This window comes from Nomascus leucogenys, chromosome 11 (assembly GCF_006542625.1).
Source record: "Nomascus leucogenys isolate Asia chromosome 11, Asia_NLE_v1, whole genome shotgun sequence".
Lineage (NCBI taxonomy): Eukaryota > Metazoa > Chordata > Mammalia > Primates > Hylobatidae > Nomascus > Nomascus leucogenys.
This window is the reverse complement of record NC_044391.1, coordinates 33969187-33995925: the sequence shown is the minus strand read 5'-3', so window position 1 is coordinate 33995925 and position 26739 is coordinate 33969187. Positions and strand designations below refer to the sequence as shown.

At 37.6% G+C, this 26739-nt stretch overlaps 1 protein-coding gene across 2 annotated transcripts; it reads right to left on the bottom strand.

The window, feature by feature from the left end:
• Positions 1-1381: 1381 nt before the first annotated feature.
• LOC105740441 lies at positions 1382-26739 on the bottom strand. Of its 2 annotated transcripts, XR_004032390.1 has the most exons (6): positions 26529-26739; positions 15154-15238; positions 13829-13971; positions 11472-11551; positions 4085-4233; positions 1382-1597 (listed from the first exon to the last, which is right to left on the bottom strand). XR_004032390.1 is itself a non-coding variant. In XM_030823084.1 (4 exons), exons 1-4 carry the CDS (start codon positions 24726-24728, stop codon positions 1594-1596), a joined length of 249 nt encoding a protein of 82 aa, XP_030678944.1. In that variant the 5' UTR covers positions 24729-24856; the 3' UTR covers positions 1382-1593. The 2 variants fall into 2 exon arrangements, 1 of the variants encoding a protein (XP_030678944.1); XM_030823084.1 differs by lacking the exons at positions 4085-4233; positions 15154-15238; positions 26529-26739 and adding an exon at positions 24707-24856.

Genomic DNA, 26739 nt, shown 5'->3' with positions numbered 1-26739 from the left:
GGGCACGAAAGAAAGACCCTGTCTCTGAAAGAAAAAAAAAAAAAAAAAAAAAAGGATGAGATTACCAAGAAAGTGTATATAGATAGGAAAGAGATCAGGCCCAGGACTCAGTCCTGGGGCATTTCAGCCTTTCTACTCGAATAACCTGAGTAAATTCAGGTATCTGATTTATTTAATCCAGTATTTGCTGCATTTATTTTTCTAAAGAGCACATTTCTTTTCATGAATTACACATTAAAATTCCAGGGAACTTAAATTATGCAAAATATCCTTTGGGAAATGATTTAATTTCATTGCCTCATCTTTCCACTTAATGTTGCTTATGTAAACAGAGCTATTAAATACGTACTTGCCTTTGTTTCAATAGTTTTCATAGTGAAATTGGAAAGGTGATAGAATAATCCATTCAATAAAACTGGCAATAGCATTAAATCCTACCCTCCCCTTTTATTAATTTTAAATTATAATAATCAAATCTTGATCAGAAACAAAGAAGTTTCAAGTCATTTGTTTTCTTTCCCTCAAAATATTTAAACAAAAATTTAGAAAATTATTTTAACATGTTAAAAGAGAGACCTTTCCTTCTAGTTGGAACTATAAATCCTCCAAGCCTGATGTTCTTTAAGAAGGATATTTAGTATTTCTGTTACTTGGAGATCTTCTCTCTTTTGATATACTTGAGTCTCTCAGAGAAACTTCTTAAAGTGTATTAGAAAAAACTGAAAAATGAAGATTCAAATATTGATTTCAATATGCCATAAACATACTAAGTAATGTTGATTGTTTCAACCTATGCCACCTTGTATATGTGAACACAAAGCTCATACATATATTCTTTTTTTTTTTTTTTTTTTTTTTTTCAGAAATAAACACTATCACTAACCATCTGGCGTCCTATGATTCCCGAAATAAAATCTATTTCTATAAACAATTTAAACTGTAGAAGAACTTCACTGTGTCAAGAATTAAACTTTCCTATCTTTTTGTCTTTGGATGACATCTTCTGGGAAAGTGCCCCATTTATATTTGAATGACTTCAACTCTGGTTGTTACCTTGTTCTCTATTTTTTAAAGTAAAAGTATTTGATTTTTAACTATTACTTTGCCACACAGCATAACAGTCATCCTTTAGTAGAATATATGCTATATCCAGAGAATTCTTATTTCTATGAAGGATGCAAACAGATAAAATTTGCAATCTTTGGCCTTAGAGAAACATGGTGGTCAAAATTAGTAAGCATTATTGTTTATTTGTCTCACATTAGCTTTACCTGAGACTAGAGCATCTCTTTAACTTTGGACATTAACAGAAAGCACATTATCAGCATTTCCACTCATAGTTGCAAGATCTAACTTTCACAAACTAAATCAAAATCCTGATGATTGGATTCTGATCCATGTGGTAACAAGGGAATTTCAAATTATGCAACTTTTGTTTGTTGTTTTAGCACTTTCTCATGCCTCTGGGAGAGTGCAGATTTCTGTAGAATCCAGGAAGGTGCCAGAATTCATCAATGTTCTCACTGGGAAATGCACGGGAGGTGAACATTCAGGCCAGAGTTCAGGAAGCCCTATGCTGTTTTGGTCCATCAGCTATCTAAATGAACAAAAGAGAAATGTGTGAGCAGAATTCACTGAATCAGCTTCTATAAAGGGTGAGACTTACCTGAAAGGTCACTCCTGGGACCAGAAACTTGGCTGCAAATGCTAGATGTCATTTGCTTAATCCTCTTACTCACTATAGAAGTAACTAAAACCAAGCTTATAAAGGCATGGTAACAAAAAAGAATGGTTGAACATGACTACAACTATGATGTGGAAGTAGAACTATACTCTGTTGGCCAAATGGTCAAATTTATTTTTTGTACTTATCAGAAAGCATGCACATGGAACTGAGGGCAACAGTACAAGGTACTTTGGAGTGCCATCTTGAATAAGTGATATTAACATTCAATTCCCAGTGAAGACTTCAGTTTCCCAGCTTATAAAATTATAACAACAATAATAATAATTATAATACCTGACTAAACATTGCATGGTCTGAAGACAATTGAGTGAGGTTATGCCTATGAAAATGATTGCACATTACTGAGTTTGATGTATAAATGCCAATTAAAAGCTGCAAAAATTAAGGACTTCTAAATACATCCTGTCTTACACAATTCAACTTTTCCTTCTGTATTAGCACCAGTAGGGTAGAATAGCACGGGGAAGCGTTACAATGAGGCTTCCCACTTAGGTGAGGGGAGATAGGAGCTCCTTTAGAGAAGGACTATAAGTTTTCAAAGGATGTGGAAATGGGATGTGTTTCCTGTTGCCTTGAAATGGGGGAAAAGCCTCAAAGCTAACACTAGGAGACAGGTTGGTTCCTTCAAACCAAAGGAAGCCAACTTCCTGATTTCTTACACATAGACAAGAGTTTTCCTTTATATAAACTCCTATGTTCCATTGAAACCAACCCAATAATCCCATAGACTGTTCTTTTTGATACACATAGAAATTGACTTTTCTGGTCTTAAAGCTTGAAGCTTACATTTGTTTTATCTGAGTTCCTTCCTCAGGAAAGGACCTTCAGGCCTCTTAAAAAGGTATCCAAGAACTGAAACTCACCAGATCATGACATCCTAACAATGAGAAGCCTGGAGCCCTCATTCATCTTGATTGCATCCTTGCCCCTCCCTAGTTCCTGTTTCTTACACACTGTTACATTTCTTTCTACAGAAGAATGTTATATAAACCCATAGGTTTAGTCAGTCAGAGATGGATTTGAGCCTGAGCTCCCATCTCCTTGACTGCAGCAGCTGATTAAAGACTTCTTCCTTGGCAATACTCACTGTCTCAGTGATTGGCTTTCTGTGTGGTGAGCAGCAGGACCTAGACTAAACCCCTGGTGTTTTGGTAACACCATCAAGAAACCGCTAGAAGTTCTATCCGTGTGGGGCTTTTTAAAAGGTAAACAGGCCAGGCCACCTACTCTCACCCTCTCTTCCATCCAAATTAAGGAATTAAGAAATTAAACAATCAAACATCTGAAGGCTTTGTTTTTTGTTGTTGTTGTTTTATTTTTTTTTTTTTTTGAGACAGAGTCTCACTCTGTCACCCAGGCTGGAGTGCAGTGATGCGATCTCGGCTCACTGCAAGCTCCGCCTCCCAGGTTCACGCCATTCTCCTGCCTCAGCCTCCCAAGTAGCTGGGACTACAGGTGCGCGCCACCATGCCCGGCTAATTTTTTGTATTTTTAGTAGAGATGGGGTTTCACTGTGTTAGCCAGGATGGTCTTGACCTCCTGACCTCATGATCTGCCTGCCTTGGCCTCCCAGAGTGATGGGATTACAGGTGTGAGCCACCACACCCGGCCCTAAGGGCTTTGTCTTTTAAAGGAGGCATCATTACCCTTGGGGGAAAGCCCTGAGGAATACCCATTTCTGATTTCTGTGAGAAAGGAAAAAATAACGTAATCCCTGCAAAGCCAATTCATGAATGCTCAGGATTATCATTTATAAAGATTAAGGGTGCATATGAGTGAAGGAAACCAGCAGGCTTGCTCTGGATGAATGCTTGCTGAGCTACAGAACTACAGGGGCCACCTGTGGAGACTTTTAGTACAAGGTGTTTGGGGAGCTCCTGGTAGAGGAGTGGTTTCATATGTGTCCCCAAGAGGTTTTAAGGATGTGCATTTGATCATAGAGCATCCTGCCTACTTCTTATTTAGAAATGTAAAAATGGGTGGCTCACAATGTGAGGGAAAGGGGAAAGGAAAACGGGGGTCTCCTGTACTCACGCCATTTGGTGAGCTGTATGGAGGGTTCTGCAAACACAGTGAATTAATGAAATTGATGAGCTCCAGCCAACTTGTGAGTAATCCCACCAATGATAAGATGCCTCTTATCAGACCTGTAAGAAGTAGTGGGCTGAGGCAGGGACTTAGGGCAAGTTGCTGGACGTTGGTTCTCAGAGGACTGTGCCAAATGAGGCCTCTGTCTAGGACAGAGAATAATGCGCAAAAATGTCCTCCACAAGCAGTCACTATTTGGACATCAGCCACACAGAGGATGTCATGGCTTATTACAGTAGTCTCTGTTACCTGAGCTTTTTGCCCCTCTTTCTTCCATTTCTCCTCTGGACACCAACACCTTGGAGATAAAAGGCAGACCAAGAAGCAATGGAGTATGATTGAGACAGGTGTAGAAAGAGAGGAACAACAGACAACGTTCTCTTCCCCAGATCCCAGAGCTACAGGGCAGGCTTTTGTTGAAAACAGCAAACAAATTTTGAATTGGATGTGAGATTAGAATGTTAATTTAGAATGAATGAGGCTTTCTTTCTTTTTGAAATTTAAAACAGTTACAAAGAATCTCCCAATTAAAAAAAATATTAAAGTTTTACATGTACATATAATAGTGCATAGATATTAAATAAATATTTCTATGGAGTATCACAAAGTGAATGCATCTATGTAACTAACATCAAGGTCAGAAAATACTACATTTCCAGGACCCAGAAGGTTATTGTACTCCTTCCCTTCAAACCAAAGGAAGCCAACTTCCTGATTTCTCACACATGGACAAGAGTTTTCCTTTATATAAATGGAATAATAATGCAGTATATACAGATATGTGTATATATATATATATATATATATACATTGTACATATATAGAGCATCTGGCTTTTAAAAAACTCCTAGGTATGTTTGTGAGACTCCTCCCTATTGCTTGCATATAGCAACATTTTGTTCATTTCCTTTGCTGTATAATCTATTGTATAAATATACCATAAATGGATACTTTATGTATCCATTCTATTATTTATTGGCATTGGGCTTTTCTCTAATGTAAAGGTTATCACAAGTAATTCTGCTATAAGCATTCCTATGTATATCTTTTAGTGCATACAAATATATCATATATATCAGCTAATTATACAGCATTTAGAATGGAATTTTTTGTCACAGGTTATATGTATGTATACATTCAATTTTAGAATATATTGCAAAATATTTTTCCAAAGTCCTTGTCCCAATTCTTCCCCCTCAAGCAATGTATAGGAGTTCTAATTGCTCTATACCCTTGCCTATTGATGTGGTTTGGCTGTATCCCCACCCAAATCTCATCTTGAATTGTAACTCCCACAATTCCCATGTGCCATGGGAGAAAGCCAGTGGGAGGTGATTGAATTATGGGGGAAGGTTTTTCCTGCACTGTTCTTGTAGTAGCGAATGAGTCTCACGAGATCTCATGGCTTGCCTGCACAAGCTCTCTTCTCTTGTCTGCTGCCATGTGAGATGTGCCTTTCACCTTCCACCATGATTGTGAGGCATCTCCAGCCTTGTGGAACTATAAGTCCAATAAACCTGTTTCTTTTGTAAATTGCTCAGTCTTGGGTATGTCTTTATCAGCAGTGTGAAAACGAACTAATACAGTAAACTGGTACTGGTAGACTGGGGTGCTGCTGAACAGATACCCAAAAATGTGAAAGTGACTTTGGAACTGGGTAACAAACAGGGGTTGGAACAGTTTGGAGGGCTCAGAAGAAGACAGGAAAATGTACAAAAGTCTGGAAATTCCTAGAGACTTGTTGAATGGCTTTGACCAAAATGCTGATGGTGATATGAACAATAAAGTCCAGGCTGAGGTGGTCTCAGATGGAGATGAGGGATGAGGAACTTGTTGAAAACTGGAGTAAAGGTGACTCTTGTCATGTTTTAGCCAAGAGACTGGCAGCATTTTGCCACTGGCCTAGAGATTTGTGGAACTTTGAACTTGAGAGAGATAATTTAGGGTATCTGGCAGAAGAAATTTCTAAGCAGCCAAGCATTTAAGACGTGACTTGGGTGCTGTTAAGGGCATTCAGTTTTATAAGGGAAGCAGAGCATAAAAGTTCAGAAAATTTGCAACCTGACAATGTGATAGAAAAGAAAAAAAACCATTTTCTGAGGAGAAATTCAACCTGGCTGCAGAAATTTGCATAAATAATGATGAACTGAATGTTAAGCCCCAAGACAATGAGGGAAATGTCTCCAGGGCATGTCTGAGAACTTTGTGGCAGCCCCTCCCATCACAGGCCCAGAGGCCTAGGAAGAAAAAATGGTTTCATGGGCCAGGACCAGGTTCCCCATGCTGTGTGCAGCCTAGGGACTTGGTGCCTTACGTCCCAGCTGCTCCAGCCATGGCTGTAAGGGGCCAACATAGAGCTCAGGCCATGGCTTCAGAGGGTGCAAGTCTCAAGCCTTGGCAGCTTCCACGTGGTGCTGAGCTGTGAGTGCACAGAAGTAAAGAATTGAGGTTTGGGAACCTCTGTCTAGATTTCAGAAGATGTAGGGAAACATCTGGATGCCCAAGCAGAAGTTTGCTGTAGGGATGGGGTCCTCATGGAGAACCTCTGCTAAGGCAGTGCAGAAAGGTAATGTGCTGTGGGAGCCCCCACACAGAGTCCTCACTGGGGCACCAACTATTGGAGCTGTGAAAAGAGGGCCACTGTCCTACAGACCCCAGAATGGTAGATCCACTGACAGCTTGCACTGTGTGCCTGGAAAAGCCACAGACACTTAACACCAGCCCATGAAGGCAGCTGGGAGGGAGGCCGTATCCTGCAAAGCCACAGGGGTGGAGCTGCCCAAGTCCATGGGAACTCACCTCTTGTGTCAGCATGACCTAGATGTGAGACATGGAGTCAAAGGAGATCATTTTGAAGCTTTAAGGTTTGACTGCTGTGCTGGATTTCAGACTTGCATGGGGTCTGTAGCCCCTTTGTTTTGGCCAATTTCTCCCATTTGGAATTGCTGTATTTACCCAATGCCTGTACCCCCATTGTATCTAGGAAGTAACTAACTTGCTTTTGATTTTATAGCCTTATAGGCAGCAGGGACTTGCTTTGTTTCAGATGAGATGTTGGACTATGGACTTTTGAGTTAATGCTGAAATGAGTAAAAACTTTGGGGGACTGTTGGGAAGGCATGATTGGTTTTGAAATGTGAGGACATGAGATTTGGGAGGGGCCAGAGGTGGAATGATATGGTTTGGCTATGTCCCCACCCAGATCTCATCCTGAATTCCCACATGTTGTGGGAAGGACCCAGTGGGAGCTAATTGAATCATGGGGACAGTTCTTTCCCATGCTGTTCTTGTGATAGTGAGTGGGTCTCATGAGATCTGATGGCTTTTAAAAACAAGAGTTTCCCTCCACAAGCTCTCTTTTTGCCTGCTGCCATCCACATATGATGTGACTTGCTCCTCCTTGCCTTCCACCATAATTGTGAGGTCTCCCCAATCATGTGGAACTGTAAGTCCAACAAACCTCTTTCTTTTGTAAATTGTCCAGTTTGGGTATGTCTTAATCAGCAGCATGAAAATGGATTAATATACCTATGCTTCCTGTTGTTTATCTTTTTATTTTGGCTATTTTGGTGGGTGTGCAAGAGTAGTCCATTATGCATCTTACTGCATATTTCCCTGATTACTTATGAAGATGAATACATTTTCATGTTTTGTCATTTAGAGATCTTCTTGTATGAAATCTGTTTCCTTCCTTCCTTCCTTCCTTCCTTCCTTCTTCCTTCCTTCTTTCCTCCCTCCCTCCCTCCCTCCCTTTCTTTGAGACAGGGTCTTGCTCTTTCACCCAGGTTGGAATGCAGTGGAGAGAACACTGCAGCCTCAACCTTCTGGGCTCAAGTAAATCTCCTACCTCAGCCTCTTGTGTAGCTGAGACCACAGGTGTGTACCACCAAATCTGGCTAATTTTTTAAATGTTTTGTAGAGACAGGATTTCCTAATGTTGTCCATGCTGGTCTCAGACTCCTGGGCTCAAGAGTTCCTCCCACTTTGGCTTATCAGTGTTGGAATTATAGGAGTGAACCACCATGCCCTGCCTCCTGTTATTTTCCATTGGATTACATGCCTATTTCTCATTTATTTGCATGAGTTCTTTATATATTATTAATATAAACCATTTTCTTGCTTATATGAGTAGCAAATATTTTCTCTAAGCTCTCTGTCTGCCTTTTCATTCTCCTAATGATGTATTTTAACAGAAGTTTGTAGTTTTAATGTTTCAAGTAGAGCATTCAATAATTTTTTCTTTATGCATAGTGCTTTTGTGGTTCTTTTAAAGATATCATTTAATTCTCCAAAAGTATTGCAGAAATGTTATTGTTTTCCTTTCACATGTAGGTCTGTAATCCACATGAATTTATTTCTTTATGAACGATGTGAAATAGAAGTCATATATATTTCTTATCCTGAACTTTTCATGGCTGAACATAATCTTAAGTTACAGAAAATTTTTAAATTTACTTACATAGCTTTTTCATGGCTGAATGTGAGTTTAAATTACAGAAATGACAGGGCTAGTACAACTGAAGTGCTGAAAATCTATAGGCTCTGCCAAAGTTGTTCTCAAGCTGAGGGGAGGGAGATCCAACACAGCATATTTAAAATTCATGATTTGAGAAAAATAAAGCCATTTTATTTGAACCTTCACAGGGATCTGTTTGCTAAATATATCAAATATTTTTTAAAAATGAAAAAATAAGAGGAACTACAACTTCAGATGAAAACATTTCTATTTTGAGAAGCCTGTGAAATACTGAGGTAGATTTGCTTTTGAAGTATGCTTCCCAGTGACACCTATGAAAGTTGAAGTTCTGACTGAGGCTAGAGGCCATGAATTCATAGTGTTACAGGCAGCAGTAATGATCTATGATTTTCTGTAACCACTATAAGAAACTTTTGGTGGCTGGGGGCTAGGTGCGGTGGCTCACGCCTATAATCCCAGCACTTTGGGAGGCCAAGACAGGTGGATCACGAGGTCAGGAGATCGAGACCATCCTAGCTAACACAGTGAAATCTCGTCTCTACTAAAAACACAAAAAATTAGCTGGGCATGGTGGTGGGCAACTGTAGTCCCAGCTACTTGGGAGACTGAGGCAGGAGAATGGTGTGAACCCGGGAGGTGGAGCTTGCAGTGAACTGAGATCGTGCCACTGCACTCCAGGCTGAGCAACAGAGTGAGATGCCATCTCAAAGAAAAAAAAAAAAAAGAAACCTTTGGTGGCTGGGTACTGTGGCTCACACTTGTAATCCTGGCACTTTTGAAGGCCGAGGCAGGTTGATCACCTGAGGTCAGGAGTTTGAGACCAGCCTGGCCAACATGGCAAACCCCCGTCTCTACTAAAAATACAAAAATTAGGCGGGTGTGGTGGTGGGAACCTGTAATCCCAGCTACTCAGGAGGCTGAGGCAGGAGAATCATTTGAACCTGGGAGGTGGAGGTTGCTGTAAGCTGAGATCACACCACTGCACTGCAGCCTGGGTGACAGAGCGAGACTGCATCTCAAAAACAAACAAACAAAACAACAACAACAACAAAAGAAACTTTTGGTGATGGACCATGCCATTTTCTTTTATGCTGAGCCACCAATTACCAAGCTCAAGCACATCAGTTACAGAGGAGAAGCTCCCACTATGCTACAGGAATCATGAATTTTATATATGTACCGGAGGATGTTTGCAACTTCAGATAACCATTTTGTAAACTTGATAAGGATAAGTCTACATCCTAAATCATTAGTAGGATGACTCTATACCCACCACTTACAACAAATTCTTGCCCATCTGGAGACAGCTTTCTGGTCACATATCTACTCTTTTTATAATCATCTGTCCTGTGGTCCTCCTAAAGATAGCTGTCTGCTGACTGTTCACTCTGTGTACTCCCTCATAGAAATCCAAAGATTAATCTTACTGTGTAGCCTCTCTCATCTTTCAGAAAGCTCTTGACTTCGTTAGTCCCTAGACATTATATATATTTTATATTGTATGCAAAAAAATGCATAGTTTTAAATTGTTATTCATAAAATACTTAGATAGCAATTACTAAGTGTAATATGCTATGTTTCAAGTGTTTCACAAATACAAACTTCGACTATTCACAGTGATATAGGAGGTAAGAAAAAATTAATTAGGCAGATAGGGTATGGGAGTCCTCAGTAAGGTTTTCCTTTTTTTTTTTTTTTTTTTGAGACAGAATCTCACTCTGTCACCCGGCCTGGAGTGCAGTAGCACAATCTTGGCTCACTGCAACCTCCGCCTTCCAGGTACAAGCGAGTCTCCTGCCTCAGCCACCTGAGGAGCTGGGATTACGGGTGCCCACCACTACACCCAGCTAATTTTTTGTATTTTCAGTAGAGACAGGGTTTCACCATGTTGGTCAGGCTGGTCTCGAACTCCTGACCTAGTGATTCACCCACCTTGGTCTCCCAAAGCGTTGGGATTACAGGCGTGAGACACCATGCCCGGCCAGGTTTTTCTTTTTAATGAAAAGCAGCCCCAAATCATTTCCTAACAAAGAGCACCCTGTAAAATTGAGCTGCAGACACAGACAAGCAAGCTAGAAGCTTCCACAGGTGAATGCTAGCCTGTAGGAAATAACTACCTGGGACCAGGCATGTTCAAAATGGCGGCTCCATCTTCCCTTCCTTTACCAGCCACGTGTACAGTAAGGAGCAGACAAGATGGCACTGGTCAGTGGAGAGTCTATTTGCATAATAAGATTAGGGTGGGGTGGCCAGACTTCCCGTAGGCTATGTAAATGTCATATCTGATCGAATCAATCTGTGGGCTCTATGTAAATCAGACATGGCCTCCTCCAGCCCGCCTATAAAATCTGCTGCAGTAGGCCTACCTTCCCCTTTTTCTGACGTTTCTCTCTCTCTGGAAAGGAGCTGCTCTCCTTTCTCCTTTCTTCTATTAAACTTTCTGCTCCTTGACCCACCCACATGTGTCTGTGTCCTGAATTCTTTCTCAAGACAATGAACCACCGTTAATTCCCCAGACAATGCAGCCATTTCATTAGTAACTCTGCAAAGTTGGTACTATTATTACTGAATTCTACAGATGAGAAAACTAAGCCACAGGTAATGTTACTTTTCCATGGTCATGCAAGGCCGTATCTCTATATTATCATTAACAATAATAGTCAGTAATAACTGAATCAAGAAGATATGAGGGACTGTGCCAGCAGTTAATATATGTCATCTTATTTAATTCTCCAAAAACCTGAGAAAATAGGATCAGAAAATTTAAGCAAATCATCCAAGATCACAAATTATAGGTGGATTACTCTTAATTTGAATTCATTTCACCAAACTCAAAGCCCAAACTCTACTACATGAATCTGCCCTCCTCCCCACTTCTCAGAGATGACACTGACATGTGAATAAAGGGAGCTGTGAGAGGTGATTATGCACCTAGGAAACAGGTTGCAATGAAATTCTCAAATAATAATTATTTGATAATGGGATTGGATTCTTTCAGGCTCCACTTAAAACAGTTAAGGACCATGCAACTATTTCACTTACAGTTCCTGTGAGAATAAAGCACTTATATGATAAAATATGTTTTATTTAAAACAGAAATTGAGTAGTAATGTTAAAGAGTTAATATATTTAACAACAAATCCTAATTTTTTTGCCCACCTGCTCTTGCATATCTTTGTAAACTTTTCTTCCACATGATCCATAAATGCACTGTAGGCATCACGCTGCCTTCTATGTCTCTGAAGGAAGATGGTACAAAGGAAGTTAGTAGGCTGGGCGCGGTGGCTCATGCTTGTAATCCCAGCACTTTGGGAGGCCGAGGCGGGCGGATCACGAGGTCAGATCGAGACCACGGTGAAACCCCGTCTCTACTAAAAATACAAAAAACTAGCTGGGTGTGGTGGCGGGCGCCTGTAGTCCCAGCTACTCGGAGAGGCTGAGGCAGGAGAATGGCGTGAACCCGGGAGGCGGAGCTCGCAGTGAGCCGAGATTGCGCCACTGCACTCCAGCCTGGGCAACAGAGCGAGACTCCATCTCAAAAAAAAAAAAAAAAAGGAAGTTAGTAAAAGCAGACATGTATTAACTTTAATTGCTTACTTGTTAAAATTTGCTATTTAATAATCTTTGCTTTAAAAGTGTATCTGTATTCCAGATTCACATCTTGTTCTGCTTAGACATAAAGGGCTCACGAAGCATCCTTATGTGACTAGGGCCGAATTTCAGCCAGGGTAAAAGTATGTGCTCTCAACATTTTTTTCTATGAGTCTTTTCAGGCCTTCTCACGTGAGTGTCATTCACTAAACTTCTCGTGATTTCCAATGAGATAAGAGGAAATTTGGGAAAAATTTCTTACAATATTTAAGCCTTTGTAAAACAAAAATAAAATTCTAAGGCCCTCAATCAAATGAATGGACCCCCTTCATGAGTGAGGGGACACAAAGAAACCTGAAAAAAAAGTTCAGGCCCTGATGGGAAGAGAAGGTGAGAAGGTGGGACATGGCTCATTATACCCTCCTCCCTTTGGAATTCAGGTGCAACTCACCAGCATTAACATTAAAACAGAGATCTAAAGACTGACAAAACAAACAGCTCTTTGCAGCAATAAAATACTGATTTCAACCTGACTCTAGTGTAGCATCACATGACAGATAGCAGGCCCTGGAGGAAATAAAAGTATTTTACCCCCAAATATACTTTTTTGGCATCTTTCAAAATGGCCCTGCAAAGTTGTCTCTCTTTTGCAGACAGCCTTGTATCTTTTAAGGTCTGAGAAGAGACCTCCACATCTATTGTCTCTGAAGCCTGCTACCTGGAGTCTTCGACTACATGACAAGAACCTTGGCTTCCACAACCCCCACTCTTTACCTTAACTCAAGCTGACTTAACAGACAAAGCTTAACTCTCAACCAGTTGCCAATTGGGGAATCTTTGAATCTGAGGTAGGAGACGGGACTCAACTCCGGACCAGACGGAAGACTGGCTGAAATAGGGAAGAGGCATTGAAAGCATCTCTCCATGAGACAGCGCCACCAGTGTCATGACAGTGTACCATTGCTGTGGCAACATCCGGAAGGTACCACTTCTTTTCTAGGAATTTCTGGATAACCTACCCCTTAATTTGCATGTAATTAAAAGTGGGTGTAAATATGACTGCAAAACTGCCCCTGAGCTGTACGTGGAGCACACTGCCTATGGGTAGTCCTGCTTTGCAAGGATCAGTACCTCTGCTGCTGTACTCAATAAAAGATGCCATCTAACGCCACAGGCCCACCCTTGAATTCTTTCTTGGGTGAAGCCAAGAACGTTCCCGGCTATGCCCCAGTTTTGGGGCTTGCCTGCCATGCATCAAATCTACTTATGACCTGGAAGCCTCCAAGCTTCGAGATGTCGTGCATTTCCAGGCCAAACCAATGTACACCTTACATGTATTGATTTATGTCTTTGCCTGTAACTTCTATCTCCCTAAAATGTATAAAACCAAGCTGTAAACTAACCACCTTGGGCCACATGTTCTCAGAACCTCCTGAGACTGTGTTACAGGTCATGGTCACCAATTTGGCTCAGAATAAACCTCTTCAAATAGTTTACAGAGTTTGGCTTCTTTCATCAACACTGTATTCCACTATAGCTATTACTTAAAATAATCATAGAAAGTATGTAGCATTATTAACCCACATTATAAATAATGAAAAAGGCTTAGTATCTTGTCTAAAGTTATTAGAAAGTAAAAGAACAGGGATACTCTGATCTCAGAAGCCATGCTCTTAACTACTATATTTTCCCACTGGAATACACTTATTCTTTCATCAAGATCTGGAAATAAAAGAAAAGAAAACCCAAAATTCTAGATAATCCACTATTTGTATTTCCAAAAAAAAAGCAGCAGCTATATGCTTTATTTTTAAAGACAGAAATATATTTTACACTACAACAAATAAAAAACTCCTGCACTGAAGCAATTGTTGACAACAGTGCTGGAGACATTTTCCAACAGCTATAGAGAAAGTCAAACTCACTGTATATGAAGCAGATCTAACAGGCCATGGGGCTTTTGTCAAAATTAGTTTTGAATCCCAGGTGCATTCACGATGCTTGTGGGTGATAAATCTTTCTGTAGTATTCTTCTGTTTATCATCTTTCGGAAACTGGTACCCATGTACTAGAGAGATGAAGACAAATGAGAGGCTTAGCAATGGCACATGTCTTTGTTCATGATGTCTCTCAGATATGGTATCATTTTGGGAGATCAGGACCCAGGAGTGGTAAGTCGCTGAATAATTTATAGATGTAAATCTAAGCAAAACTTTTCTTATTCTTTCTGCCAGTCCTGCTGGAGTTAATTTTGTCTTTCTTCAAACACCAATTCCAATCCCACCTTTTATTTCTCTGGACCCGTCTTTCTAAAGTGCCTCCTATTGGATGGTATATTTTGCACTCTACCTTACGTTTTACTTAAAATATTTTTGAGGTCGGGGCTGGGTCTTATAAAGTATCTTTGGCATTTTCTACCAAAGTGAGTTACACACAGCATATACTAGGAAAGTTGACATGTTCCATTTTAATTACACAGCTAGGTGACACTTTTATAAGTATAACACGTGCTAAAATGTGTACAATATTTCTAAATAAATTATCTTAGTTTTACAAGTATAAAATTATTTGCTCCTTATTTTGAAAAAGAGGAAATAAAATGTAACTGTGATCTCACTATCCAGAGACAAACACTGTTAACATCTTATTGTTTAATTTATATATAATTATAATATGTAAATATAGCATTCAGATATTGTCCATCCTAATCCAAATAAGAAATGCTAAATAATACAAATTAACTCTGAATTAACACTTAACAAATGGCACCATAACAGTAATTATAGCATGCATGTGTGTATGTTATTTCCATGTGCTTTTTAATACATTACTAAGTGCTTTTAGCAGATTTAATGCTCACAGTAATTCTGTGATGTAGATTCAGTTGTTATTATCTGCATTTCCAGATGAGGAAACCAATAGATAAGGCAGTTTAGGTGATTTAGGGCAGTGAAGCCAAGATTCAAAGTTGTACAGCTGGGCTCCAGAGTTTATTCTTTTAAGCATTACACTCTATTTATTCTCTATACATGACACATTGATTTACAAATATAATCTTTAATAATATATTAATAGTTGTGGTAGAAAAGTAAATGTATTGTTGCAAATAATTAAAAAGGCATTAAAAATTTACCATATTATTAAAGGTGATAATAAAATCCACCTATTTAGTTTTAAGCCTATGCATTTACTACTACTAATATATAATGCAGAGTTTTTTTCCAATATTCATAACATCTTAACAGCTTACCTGTACTTAAGGGTTGTGATTTAAATTTTAATCCAAAGGAGTCCTTTTCATAAGTTGTCTCAAAGTTTGGTAAACCAAGTTGGTACTAGATATGTAAAGGAAAGATTGCAGTATTACTAATACATATTGTTTCTTATTGTAGTTGGAGTTTGGTTTTTCCTAATATTAAATATTTCTTTGGCAAAATGTAATTTTGATGATTTTGTTGTGGCTTTCAAATGTAGCATTTTAAACTTGTTTATGAAAATTTGAAAAAATAATCTAAGGTTTAAATAGTGTATAAACAATTCATTTTTGTGGTGGAGAGGAGTACTTCAATTACCCTTTTGTGAAGTGATCAGAATTAGTATCTTAAACAGTGTGGAATTAAGGGAGTCTATTCAAAATTTGGCAACCTAATCTTAAACTTGATCGTAATTTATGACACATAGAATTACATATTATTTTTCTGGAGCTGAACTTATTTCAGAAACATAGCAAAAACATTGAACAAAGCTAAATAATTTATCAAGCCTGGAGTAGAGTTACTATTTTTTTTCTAAGCTACTAACAAAGTAGATTTTTTAGTGGTTTAAGTGAACCAATTTGAACTGAAATAGAGTTTGTACGCTCCAAGAACTGATCAAACAAAACATCACAAAGGTCTCTACTCAAAAGCTAAGTAAACGTGGCACAAAACAGTGAGGGTACCAAGCAGAAGTTAAACAGGGTTATATTCTTAATGAGTGACCTGTCACAAGCATATAGAACAATATTAAAAGTTCCAAAGAAGGAGATTCTCTAATACAAGATTTTTCGCTCTTTAATTGAATACAACATGAGACCAAGTTAGTTTCAAAAATCCTTCATTAAGGTTTAATTTGTAACAATACTGACATCTGGTGGTTAGACAACTTATAACACTCTGTCTCCAGTCATTTACAGAAGCAAGTACATTCAGCTAAAATAAAAATATTCCTTATTCTGTGAATTTTATTTACTCAAGTTTTTAAGTCTGTTATTAGTAAAATATTTATTTGTTTATTTTATTATTATTATTTTTTGAGATGGAGTCTCGCTCTGTCGCCCAGTCTGGAGTGCAGTGGTGAGATCTCGGCTCACTGCAACTTTCACCTCCTGAGTTCAAGCGATTCTCTTGCCTCAGCCTCCTGAGTAGCTGGAATTACAGCCACGTGTTACCACACCTGGCTAATTTTTGTATTTTTAGTAAAGACGGGATTTCACCATGTTGGTTAGGCTAGTCTCGAACTCCTGACCTCATGATCCTCCCACTGTGGCCTCCCAAAGTGCTGGGATTACAGGTATGAGCCACTGCTCCTGGCCTGGTAAGGTATTTAAATAAACCAGTAACATTTAATATTTAAATAACCTCCTTCATCTCCAAAAGGTAACATATGTTATTTACTATGAATGGAAATATTTACATGACCTCCCTCATCTCTAAAAGGTAACATATATTATTTACTATGAATGAAAATATTTAGACGCCCTGAATAAGTAAAGAGAGTTATTGGCTATGGCTCCCTGCATTTTCCACATTTTATCCTAATAGCTCATAGAGTTAACATTCATCGAATACCTCAGCATTTCAGATTCTGTTGTGCTTTGCATATATTGTTTTGTTCATTACTTAAAATAACCATAAAAAGTATGTAGCATTATTAACCCACATTATAAATAATGAAAAAGGCTTAGTATCTTGTCTAAAGTTATTAGAAAATAAAAGAACAGGGATATTCTGATCTTAGAAGCCATGCTCTTAACTATTCTACATTTTCCCACTGGAATACACTTTTTTTTTTTTTTTTTTTTTTTTTGAACGAGTCTCCTCTGTCACCCAGCTGAGTCAGTGCGCATCTCGCTCACTGCAAGCCCGCCTCCCTTCACCCATCTCCCCTCAGCCTCCAGTCTGGACTACGCCCCCACCGCCCGCTATTTTTTGTATTTTAGTAGACTTTCACCTGTCTCATCTCCTGATCCCCCTCCCTCCAGTGCTGGATTACAAGTGACCACTGCGGCTATTCTTTTATCTCACTATTTCTAGATCCTTTTCTATCAGTTCTACTGTTTAACTCTTTGCCTAGCGAGTCACGATTATGTGCTAAATTATAGATCTAAGAATAGAATATATTCACATTTTAGTGGAATTATATTTTGCATAAATATTTGACCTTATTTGCATCTCCATATTCTTCATCACCCTTTTAAATTATAAATCTAATTATTGCCCATATATTATTTAAGTTATTAATCATCCAAAAGATTCATTAAAGTAATAGAATATCCCTTTTTAACTATTTTCATTCATTCACCAATTTATTCCACAAATTTATTTTATTATTAGTAGGTTATAAACTCCTGGCAACTGATGTCTGTTCTCCAATCATATCTAAACCCAACCTGTTCTCTTGAAACCTAAGAAAGCCCATCTCAGAGTTGGCCACTCGACCTGGCAGATAAAACCTCATCAGAATCAATCAGGTTCTTACCTATCTGTTCTATCATTTATTGCTAAATATGAATTGTATTGTTCCGTGAGAAAAAAAGGCAGCATTATACACATTACATACACATGCCTTTTTCCTATATGTAATAGTTTTTCTCGTTAAGAAATGAGTAAAAAATAATACATAGTTCCCCTTATCTATCTTAAATTGTTTTTATTCAAATGCTCTTTTGTACCTGTCGAAAGTCATGTGGTTTGGGATTGACATATACACCCCTTGGATATTGTCCACTCTTCACAAACATTAACTTTGCTTTTTGTAAATCCAGACGTGGAAATGTAGTTATAAATTTAGGAGCTGTGACCTCCTTAGGATGATTCCTTATGCTGGGCAAGTGAAGCATTGTTTCTGGAAAACTGATTTTTTTCCTCCTTTTTTCTTCCTTAATTGGTTTTGATGATCTTTCTGGAATTCTCAAAGATGTATACAGTTTGTAGCTAAAATCAGGAGGCTTTATTTCCCATACATTAACTTTCATTTTACATTGTAGAGGTTTCAGAACACTTTTTTTCCATTTGGAGTTGAGATCCTGTCGTGAAGGATATTGCAGCCTCTTTGCAATATCCCTATCTCTTGTGCCTCTCTGAGACTCATGGTACATTATGTGGAGGGCATTTTCACATGGAGGAATCTGCAACACACATGGAAATAGGTGAAGCTTGTCACTATAGCAATGGTGTACTCAACATTTTCTCTCCAGGCCAAATTAATCTTTGAAAAATTTATGAAGCAGGAAAAAGCTCAGAAATGACAGGGAATGTGCAAACTAATCATCCAACAGAGAACTAATATCCAACATATACAAGGACCTTAAACGACTCAACAGCAAAAACCCCAAACAATCCTATTAAAAAGTGAACAAAGCACAAAAATAAACAGTTCTCAAAAGAAGGCATACAAAAACCAACAGATATATGAAAAATTGCTCTAAATCACTAATCACATAGAAATGCAAATCAAAACCACCACAGTTAGAAAGGCTATTATCCAGGACAAAAAATAACTATGCTGGCAAGGGTGTAGAAAAAAGGAAACCATGTATACGCTGTTGGTGAGGATGTAAATCAGTACAATCACTACAGTATGGAGATTTCTCAAAAAAGTAAAAACAGAACTACCATAATATCCAGAAATCCCACTGTGGAATATTTTTCCAAAGCAAAAGAAGTTTGAGACAATCCTGGGCAACATGGTGAGACCCTGTCTCTTCAAAAAGTACAGAAATTAGCCAGGCATGGTGGCATGTGCCTGTCATTCCAGCTACTCAGGAGGCTGAGGTAGGAAGATCTCCTGAGTCTGGGGAGTTTGGGGCTGCAGTGAGCCATGATCCTGCCACTGCTGGATCATGAGCCAGCCTGGGTGACAGAGTAGGATCCTGTCTCAAGAAAACCCCCCAAAAATTAGCAAAGATATAAAATCAAGCTGTATCCACCAGTTGAACACTGGATAAAAAAAAAAAAAGTGTGTATACACATAATAGAATACCAGTCAACCATAAAATAAAGAATGATATCCTGTCTCTTTTTTTTTTTTTCTTGAGATGGAGTTTTGGCCTTGTTGCCCAGGCTGGAGTGCAATGGCGTGGTCTCAGCTCACTGCAACCTCTGTCTCCCAGGTTCAAGTGATTCTCATGCCTCAGCCTCCGAAGTAGCTGGGATTACAGGCACCTGCCACCATGCCCGGCTAATTTTTGTCCTGACCTCAGGTGATCCACCCGCCTCGGCCTCCCAAAGTACTGGGATTACAGGCATGAGCCACTGCACCTGGCTGAAATCCTGGTCTTTTGCAGTAACATGCATGGAGATAGAAGTCATTACGTTAAGCAAAATAAGCCGGGCACAGAAAGACAAACACTGCATGTTCTCACTCATATGTGGGAGTTAAAAAACTTGATCACATGGACATAGAGAATAGAATGATGAGTATCAGAGACTGGGAAAAGTGGGTGGGTAAGAGGGGGTTATGAGAATAAGTTGGTTAATGGGTAAAAACATACAGTAGGATGGAAGAAATAAATTCTGATGTTTCATAGCAGATTAGGTTGACTATACTTAGCAACAATATTTAGTATATTTAATCAAAACAAGTTTACACGTTGACCTTTATGGGTTAATTAGAATAAATCTGTACAAGTTAAAATTGTATTAAGGACCAAATAGATAATGACCAGTACATACACAGGTTCTCTCAAAGCAGTAATTCCTAGTTCTATCGTAAGATCTTTCCAAAGCAAAAACCTAATTACTGAAATAATTCAAAAATTCTAATCTGTAGAGAAAAACAATTATCCTAGAGGGTCAAGCCATACAATGTCACACCTAAACATTAGTCTTAAGTCATTTTCCCACATTCATATAGTTTCAAAACATGGTAAATATCCTACATATTGAAAAGTATTAAATGACCTAATATTCAAAATATCTTAGAAACACCATCCTTTAGTTCAGCAGTCCCCAATCTTTTTGGAACCAGGGAGTGATCTCGTGGGAGACAACTTTTCCACAGACTGAGGAAGGATGGGGAGATGGTTTCAGAATGATTCAAGTGCATTATACTTACTGTGCACGTTATTTCTATTATTATTACATTGCAATGTATAATGAAATAATTATACAAGTCACCATAATGTAGAATCAGTGGGAGCTTTGAACTTGTTTTCCTTCAACCAGACTGTCCCATCTGGGGGTGATGGGAGACAGTGACAGATCATCAGGCATTTGATTCTCATAAGGAGCACATGTGCAGTTCACAATAGGGTTCACGCTCCTGTAAGACTCTAATGCCACCACTGATCTGACAGGAGGCAGAGCTCAGATGGTAATGTAAACAATGGGGAGTGGCTGTAAATACAGATGAAGCTTTGCTCTCTGGCCCTCCGTTCACCTCCTGTTGTGTGGCCTGGTTTGGGTTGGAGGCCCCTGCTTTAGTTAACATACCCTCAAATTTTGTGTTAACATTGGTTTCACCCTGATTTAGTCCATACATGCCAATATATAAACTATCACAGTACATTGGAGCAACTCATGTTTGTATTTTTGCAATTCTTCCATGTGTATGGTATAGAAATGAAAATAAAATTTTTCTTCTAATATAACCATGTTTTCAAATAGGTTAGTTTCCTTACATAGCATTTTCTTATATTTACCACATAAGCATCATGGACTGATTTTTTTTCCAATGAAATGCTATCTAGTGACTTCCTTAATGAGTACAACTTTTTAAAAAAAACTTAGAAACTTGAGCCATTTCTCAAAAGTAAGCATATTTAGTTTTCAGTTTTAGTTACCTGTGGCTGCCTATAAAAGATCTCAAATGACTGAGCCCTAAAGCCAGATTCATTCCTATATATACTCAGCCTGTTGTCTGCAGGGAAGTCACAAGACTTTCCCGAATGCCCTGTCACAAAACTAAATGACCCTCAAAAATTAACATGAGTTTTATACTTAGAATTCTCAGTCAGTTCATGTCAGTTGGTTATCTTTTAATAGTTGTCATACAAAAAGGCATACAGACCACACATTATTTCAAAGAAACCAGAGAACGTAGCACGATATTGACTGAGATTAAAATTAACTTTTGATAAAAGAAGAGAGTGAGTACTTTTTGTAACATTTTGTCTAACATAAAAATGCTTAATTTCCACAAAACCCACAAACTGAAAAGACAGTCTGGTAAATTAAAGATTTGTATAAACTATGCACAAAACCCATGGTATTTGGGAAAACTGGAAAGTTTTCTACAAGTAACAGTTTTAAAAATATAACTTTGTTCTACTAGCAATTACACATTAACATACATGCACTAATTAAAAATACACTACAACCTTGTCTGGAAATGCAGCTTAACATTTTCCAAATGGATTTTGCCCCACATTTACTATATAATGTGGCTGTTATTACTGCACAGGAACAGTTAGTGATACTGTTTAATTACCTTTAAACAAAGATATAGGGATTTTCTCCCTAAAAACAAGTTTTCAACATCAAAACCTATGCTTATAAAAATTTTAAAACTTTCAGCAGTCTAAATGTGTCAAATGAAAACTTTACAAACTTCTCAAGTGCTCTCTACATTCCAGGTATGTCAACCTTGCTGTCTAATGTAGAATCCATCAGAGATATTTCCGTCTCTCTCTCTCATCACTGGATGGCTTTTTCTTAGTGCTGGCCTCATGGTTGTCTGTTTTCTTCATTGCTCTCTCCACTGTGTTGTGGTTAATTACTGTCTTGAGCATCAGATCCTCCACTTAGAGTCCTTGTATCCATTCCTTTTCTAGCCTTTTTTTTTTTGGTGGAGTCTCATTCTGTCACCAGACTGGAGCGCAGTGGCACAATCTTGGCTCACTGCAACCTCCGCCTCCTGGGTTCAAGTGATTTCTCCTGCCTCAGACTCCCAAATAGCTGGGACTACAGGTGTCCGCCACCACACCCAGCTAATTTTTTTTGTATTTTTAGTAGAGACAGGGTTTCACCATGTTGGCCAGGATGATCTCAATTTCTTGACCTCCTGATCTGCCCGTCTCGGCCTCCCAAAGTGCTGGGATTACAGGCGTGAGACACCGCGCCTGGCCCTTTTCTAGCTTTTTGTTTGGCCCTTTCTTCCCTTAATCTTTGGTTTTATTTGCTTCCTCATGTTGTCTTTGTTCAGGAAGAGATTTATTCAGCAATTTATGTGACTGTGGAATCTCCTTCACCAACCAAAAACGTGTTCTTACACTTGTTATACAACATTGTAGACTTTTCTATGATAACCTGACAAACTTGGAATTGCTGTGTTTTTTCAGTGCAGTAGTCATCTCTGTTCCTTTTTATTTTATACTTTAAGTTCTAGAGTACATGTGCACAATGTGCAGGTTTGTTACATAGGTATACATGTGCCATGTTGGTTTGCTGTACCTATCAACTTGACATTTACATTAGGTATTTCTCCTAATGCTATCCCTCCCTCAGCCTCCCACCTCCCAACAGGCCCCACTGTGTGATGTTCCCCACCCTGTGTCCATGTGTTCTCATTGTTGAACTCCCACCTATGAGTGAGAACATGCAGTGATTTGTTTTCTGTCCTGGTGATAGTTTGCTGAGAATGATGGCTTACAGCTTCATCCATGTCCCTGCAAAGGACATGAACTCATCATTTTTTATGGCTGCATAGTATTTCATGGTGTATATGTGCCACATTTTCTTAATCCAGTCTATCATTGATGGACATTTGGGTCGGTTCCAAGTCTTTGCTATTGTGAATAGTGCCCTAATAAACGTATGTGTGCATGTGTCTTTATAGTAGCATGATTTATAACCCTTTGGGTATATACCCAGTAATGGGATCACTGGGTCAAATGGTGTTTCTAGTTCTAGATCCTTGAGGAATCGCCACACTGTCTTCCACAATGGTTGAACTAATTTACACTCCCACCAACAGTGTAAAAGCATTCCTATTTTTCCACAACCTCTCCAGCATCTGTTGTTTCCTGACTTTTTAATGATAGCCATTCTAACTAGTGTGAGATGATATCTCATTGTGGTTTTGATAGTCATCTCTGTTTCTGAGCTTGTTGCATTGTATTCTGAAGTGAAGCAAGTACATTCAAGGCCTCAATGTACTATGCCACGTTTTAAAAGAGAATAAATTTGTTTCACTTCTCTATGATACCTTATTTTGTCCTTGTATTATGAATTTATTATTACATATTATCCTTTTGAATAATATGTATGTAAAATTAAGCTTCTATTGTGTATAAATCACAGAATCACATATGTCTTTGTAGTTCCCAGGCAGAAGTAATCAACTGGAGGACTAGTTGAATAATTGAAGACTATAATGGAATAGTGCACCATAGTTTTCCTTTTACATGGAAAAAACTAAAGATTAGAGAAATACAAAGCTATGAAATGTATGACTGAGAAATTAAGGAAAAAATCAATTAGTAATATTCTCATTTAAAGATTTAATAGTAAATGTTGCTTTTATAAAAGCTATAGGTTGTCAAGATGTTTCACGGAAAATAAAAGAATGGCTTTATCTGCATTCAATAAGCAGAGTTATTCTCCACCTAAGATAGTACATTTATACCTCAAGGATCAGTTTATATGCTGCCTCCAATCAAAGCATTTTCAAATCTCTGTATCAGGATTTATGTTTTCTTTTTCTGAATACAACAATGGAATTCAAATCTTCATTTTAACTTGTACCTGGATAATTTATTTATGTCAACTTCTAATTAGATTATAAAATAATTAAGACAAGGATTTCTGTCTCTACAAACTCTATGCATAGTTCTCCATGTTTTAGATTGAGCTGTGTGAAATTGTTATTCAACCATTTTCAACCTTACAAAAATGCAAATTTTATATATTTCAATCATAATAACTATGTTTGCCAAATTGTGAAAATTATATTCACCTTTTGAAAACTGTATGTAAAACCCAAACATCTAATCATATTTTTTTCTAAATAATGAAAAACTTCACCATAATAGTGACAATACAAAAAACATTCTTTTGAATTTCTTCCTCAAATATTTTCTCCAGGAAATCACTAAATATTTTTGTTATCTGCTTTTAAATTTGCTAATAAAAAAAGAAATACGTTTCTTTAGTTAGTAAATATATGCAAATTTAAAGTTCCTTTGCTTAGATATATGAGTTTAATTTTATAACATTAAATTTGGGAGGTAGCTAAAAAAATACAAATACACTTGATACCTTAATAAGGTGTCAACATAAAAAAATGTAATATAATCTGCTATCGTGATCACAGTAAACTTTTTAGACCACATATTCATGCACATTTGTAAACTTGTATAAAGGGAAATTCAACACTGTCTTTTAGCAGGGCTTTCTCTTTCTTAATATACTTTTCATAATTTCTTATTTATTTATTATATCATGGATAAATGAATTGCTTTTCTTGCAAGTGAATTCATCTTATATACCTTAACGTATAAAACATATAGGCTCCAAAGAGCTAGTCAGTTTGACAAACAAGAAGAATTCAAAATAAAAACAAAAGGCAGGAGCATTCATTAGAAAACCAGTTACTTCACTTACCATTTGAAAGATGGCTTTTCATAAAAGTTTTAGAGTAATATATCTCAGCAAATCTTTTCTGTAAAGCCAAGAGAGACTAACAGTTTAACATTATCCTTTGCTTTACAAAAGAAGCCAAAGTATATTTAAGTTTTGCTCATCTGGGTTGCTAAGAAACCGAATTAATTTTCTACCAGACTCAAGTCAGAGTAGAAAAAGAAAAGTAAAACTAGGGCCTCTGGTTGTTGTCTAAAACCTAGCAACAAAGCAATAAATCTCATGCTTTTATTTCCAAAGGTTGAAAATCAGCACAACAACAAGCTCAACACTCAGTAAATACACAAAAAGAGAGCATATGAATAATTGAACTCCAATGCAGTTTTACTGTCTTGAGAACTCACCTTTTGTAATTGTTTAGTAATCTGCTTTATCAAGTGATATGAGTTTGACATGTGATATATTACATGATTCTGAGAGGCAGTTTTCACCTTGGGCTTAAGAAGGTTGACTTAATTTCTTCAAAGGACATTTTTTAAAACAAATAAAGATTACAAGTTCTTTCTAATCTATGGCTCAACCTACAGATTTTAATTTTCTTTTTGTTTCCTTTTTCTTTTTTTCAGAAACACAGTCATGCTCTGTCACCTAGGCTGGTCTCAAACACCTAGCTTCAAGCAATCCTCCCACCTCGGCCTCCCAAATTGATGGGATTACAGGTGTGAGCTACCACACTCAGCCTCTGCTACATAATTTATGTGGAAAATTCCTCCTTTTTATTAATCAAATCCTACACTCAATAGATACATATTTCTTGGTAAGTTGAAAAAAACTTTTGAAAATAGAAAGCTTCAAATATAATGGGTGCAGCACACCAACATGGCACATGTATACATATGTAACAAACTTGCACGCTGTGCACATGTACCCTAAGACTTAAAGTATAATTAAAAAAAAAAAAAGAAAGAAAACTTCAAATATATACAAAAGTAGACATTGTGTAATGAATCCCCCATGTAACCATCATCTAGTTTAAAAAATTACCTTTTATGGCTAATCTTATTTCACACACTTGCCTCAATATATCTCTAACTTTTTCCCCTTCCCATATTGTTTTGAAGCATCATAATATTTTATCAGTAATTATATCAGAATGTTACCCCCAAAAGATAAGAACACTTTTATTTTTCAAACATAAGCACCATTGTGACATCTAAAGAAAATGAACATCAATTCATTGGTATTATTGAATATCCACAGTTCAAGTTTCCAATTATCTCATAAATCCCATAAATAATTTTGATTTTTTTCTGTACAGTTTATTTGATTTGGGCTAGTTATTTACTCTTCTTTGGTCCAAAACCTCCTATGACTTGGGCATTAACTTCTCTTCTAATATTTTTCTAAGGGAATATAAAATTTCCTAGACAAAGATCCATAATGGCTGGAGGCTTTAACTGTTCATTTTATTTAAAGTGAAAATTTGCCACCAGGTGGCAGTAAATTACTTATAATTTTGTCTTAGTTTATAAGAAGCCAAAATTTTTTCTGTATTATTTTCCCTGATGTTCAATTTTAAGGTGTTTTTTTTCTAATGAAAACGGCAGTAAAGTTGGATTGACTAAATCTCTTATAGTTTTGGAAATAGAATTAACCTATCTTTATGCTATCTGATTTATGCCTCATTGTTTTTTGCATAGAGACACATATGGTTCTTTATCAAAAGCATATATACAAATATCTACTTACGTTTAGTTCACTATTATTAGTTGTTTGGGGTACAAAAGTAGATTATAACTCCAGATTTCAAGCAAATTATAAGTAATTGTCTAGAAAAGATACAAACCTATAAGAATACATCACGAGATAAGGTGCTAAATGCCAAGTGATTTGTCCTGACTGTTACTCTCATGAGAAATTAGTGAGAGGAAGGTCTCTGAAGCTTGAGAATGTCTCCAAAGATTTCTTAGAGCATCTGAGATCATTGCTAACCCTTGATGACAGTAGAGTACTTAATAAAAGGGGAGAAGAAGGGAAAGGAGTTTGGATGGACGAAC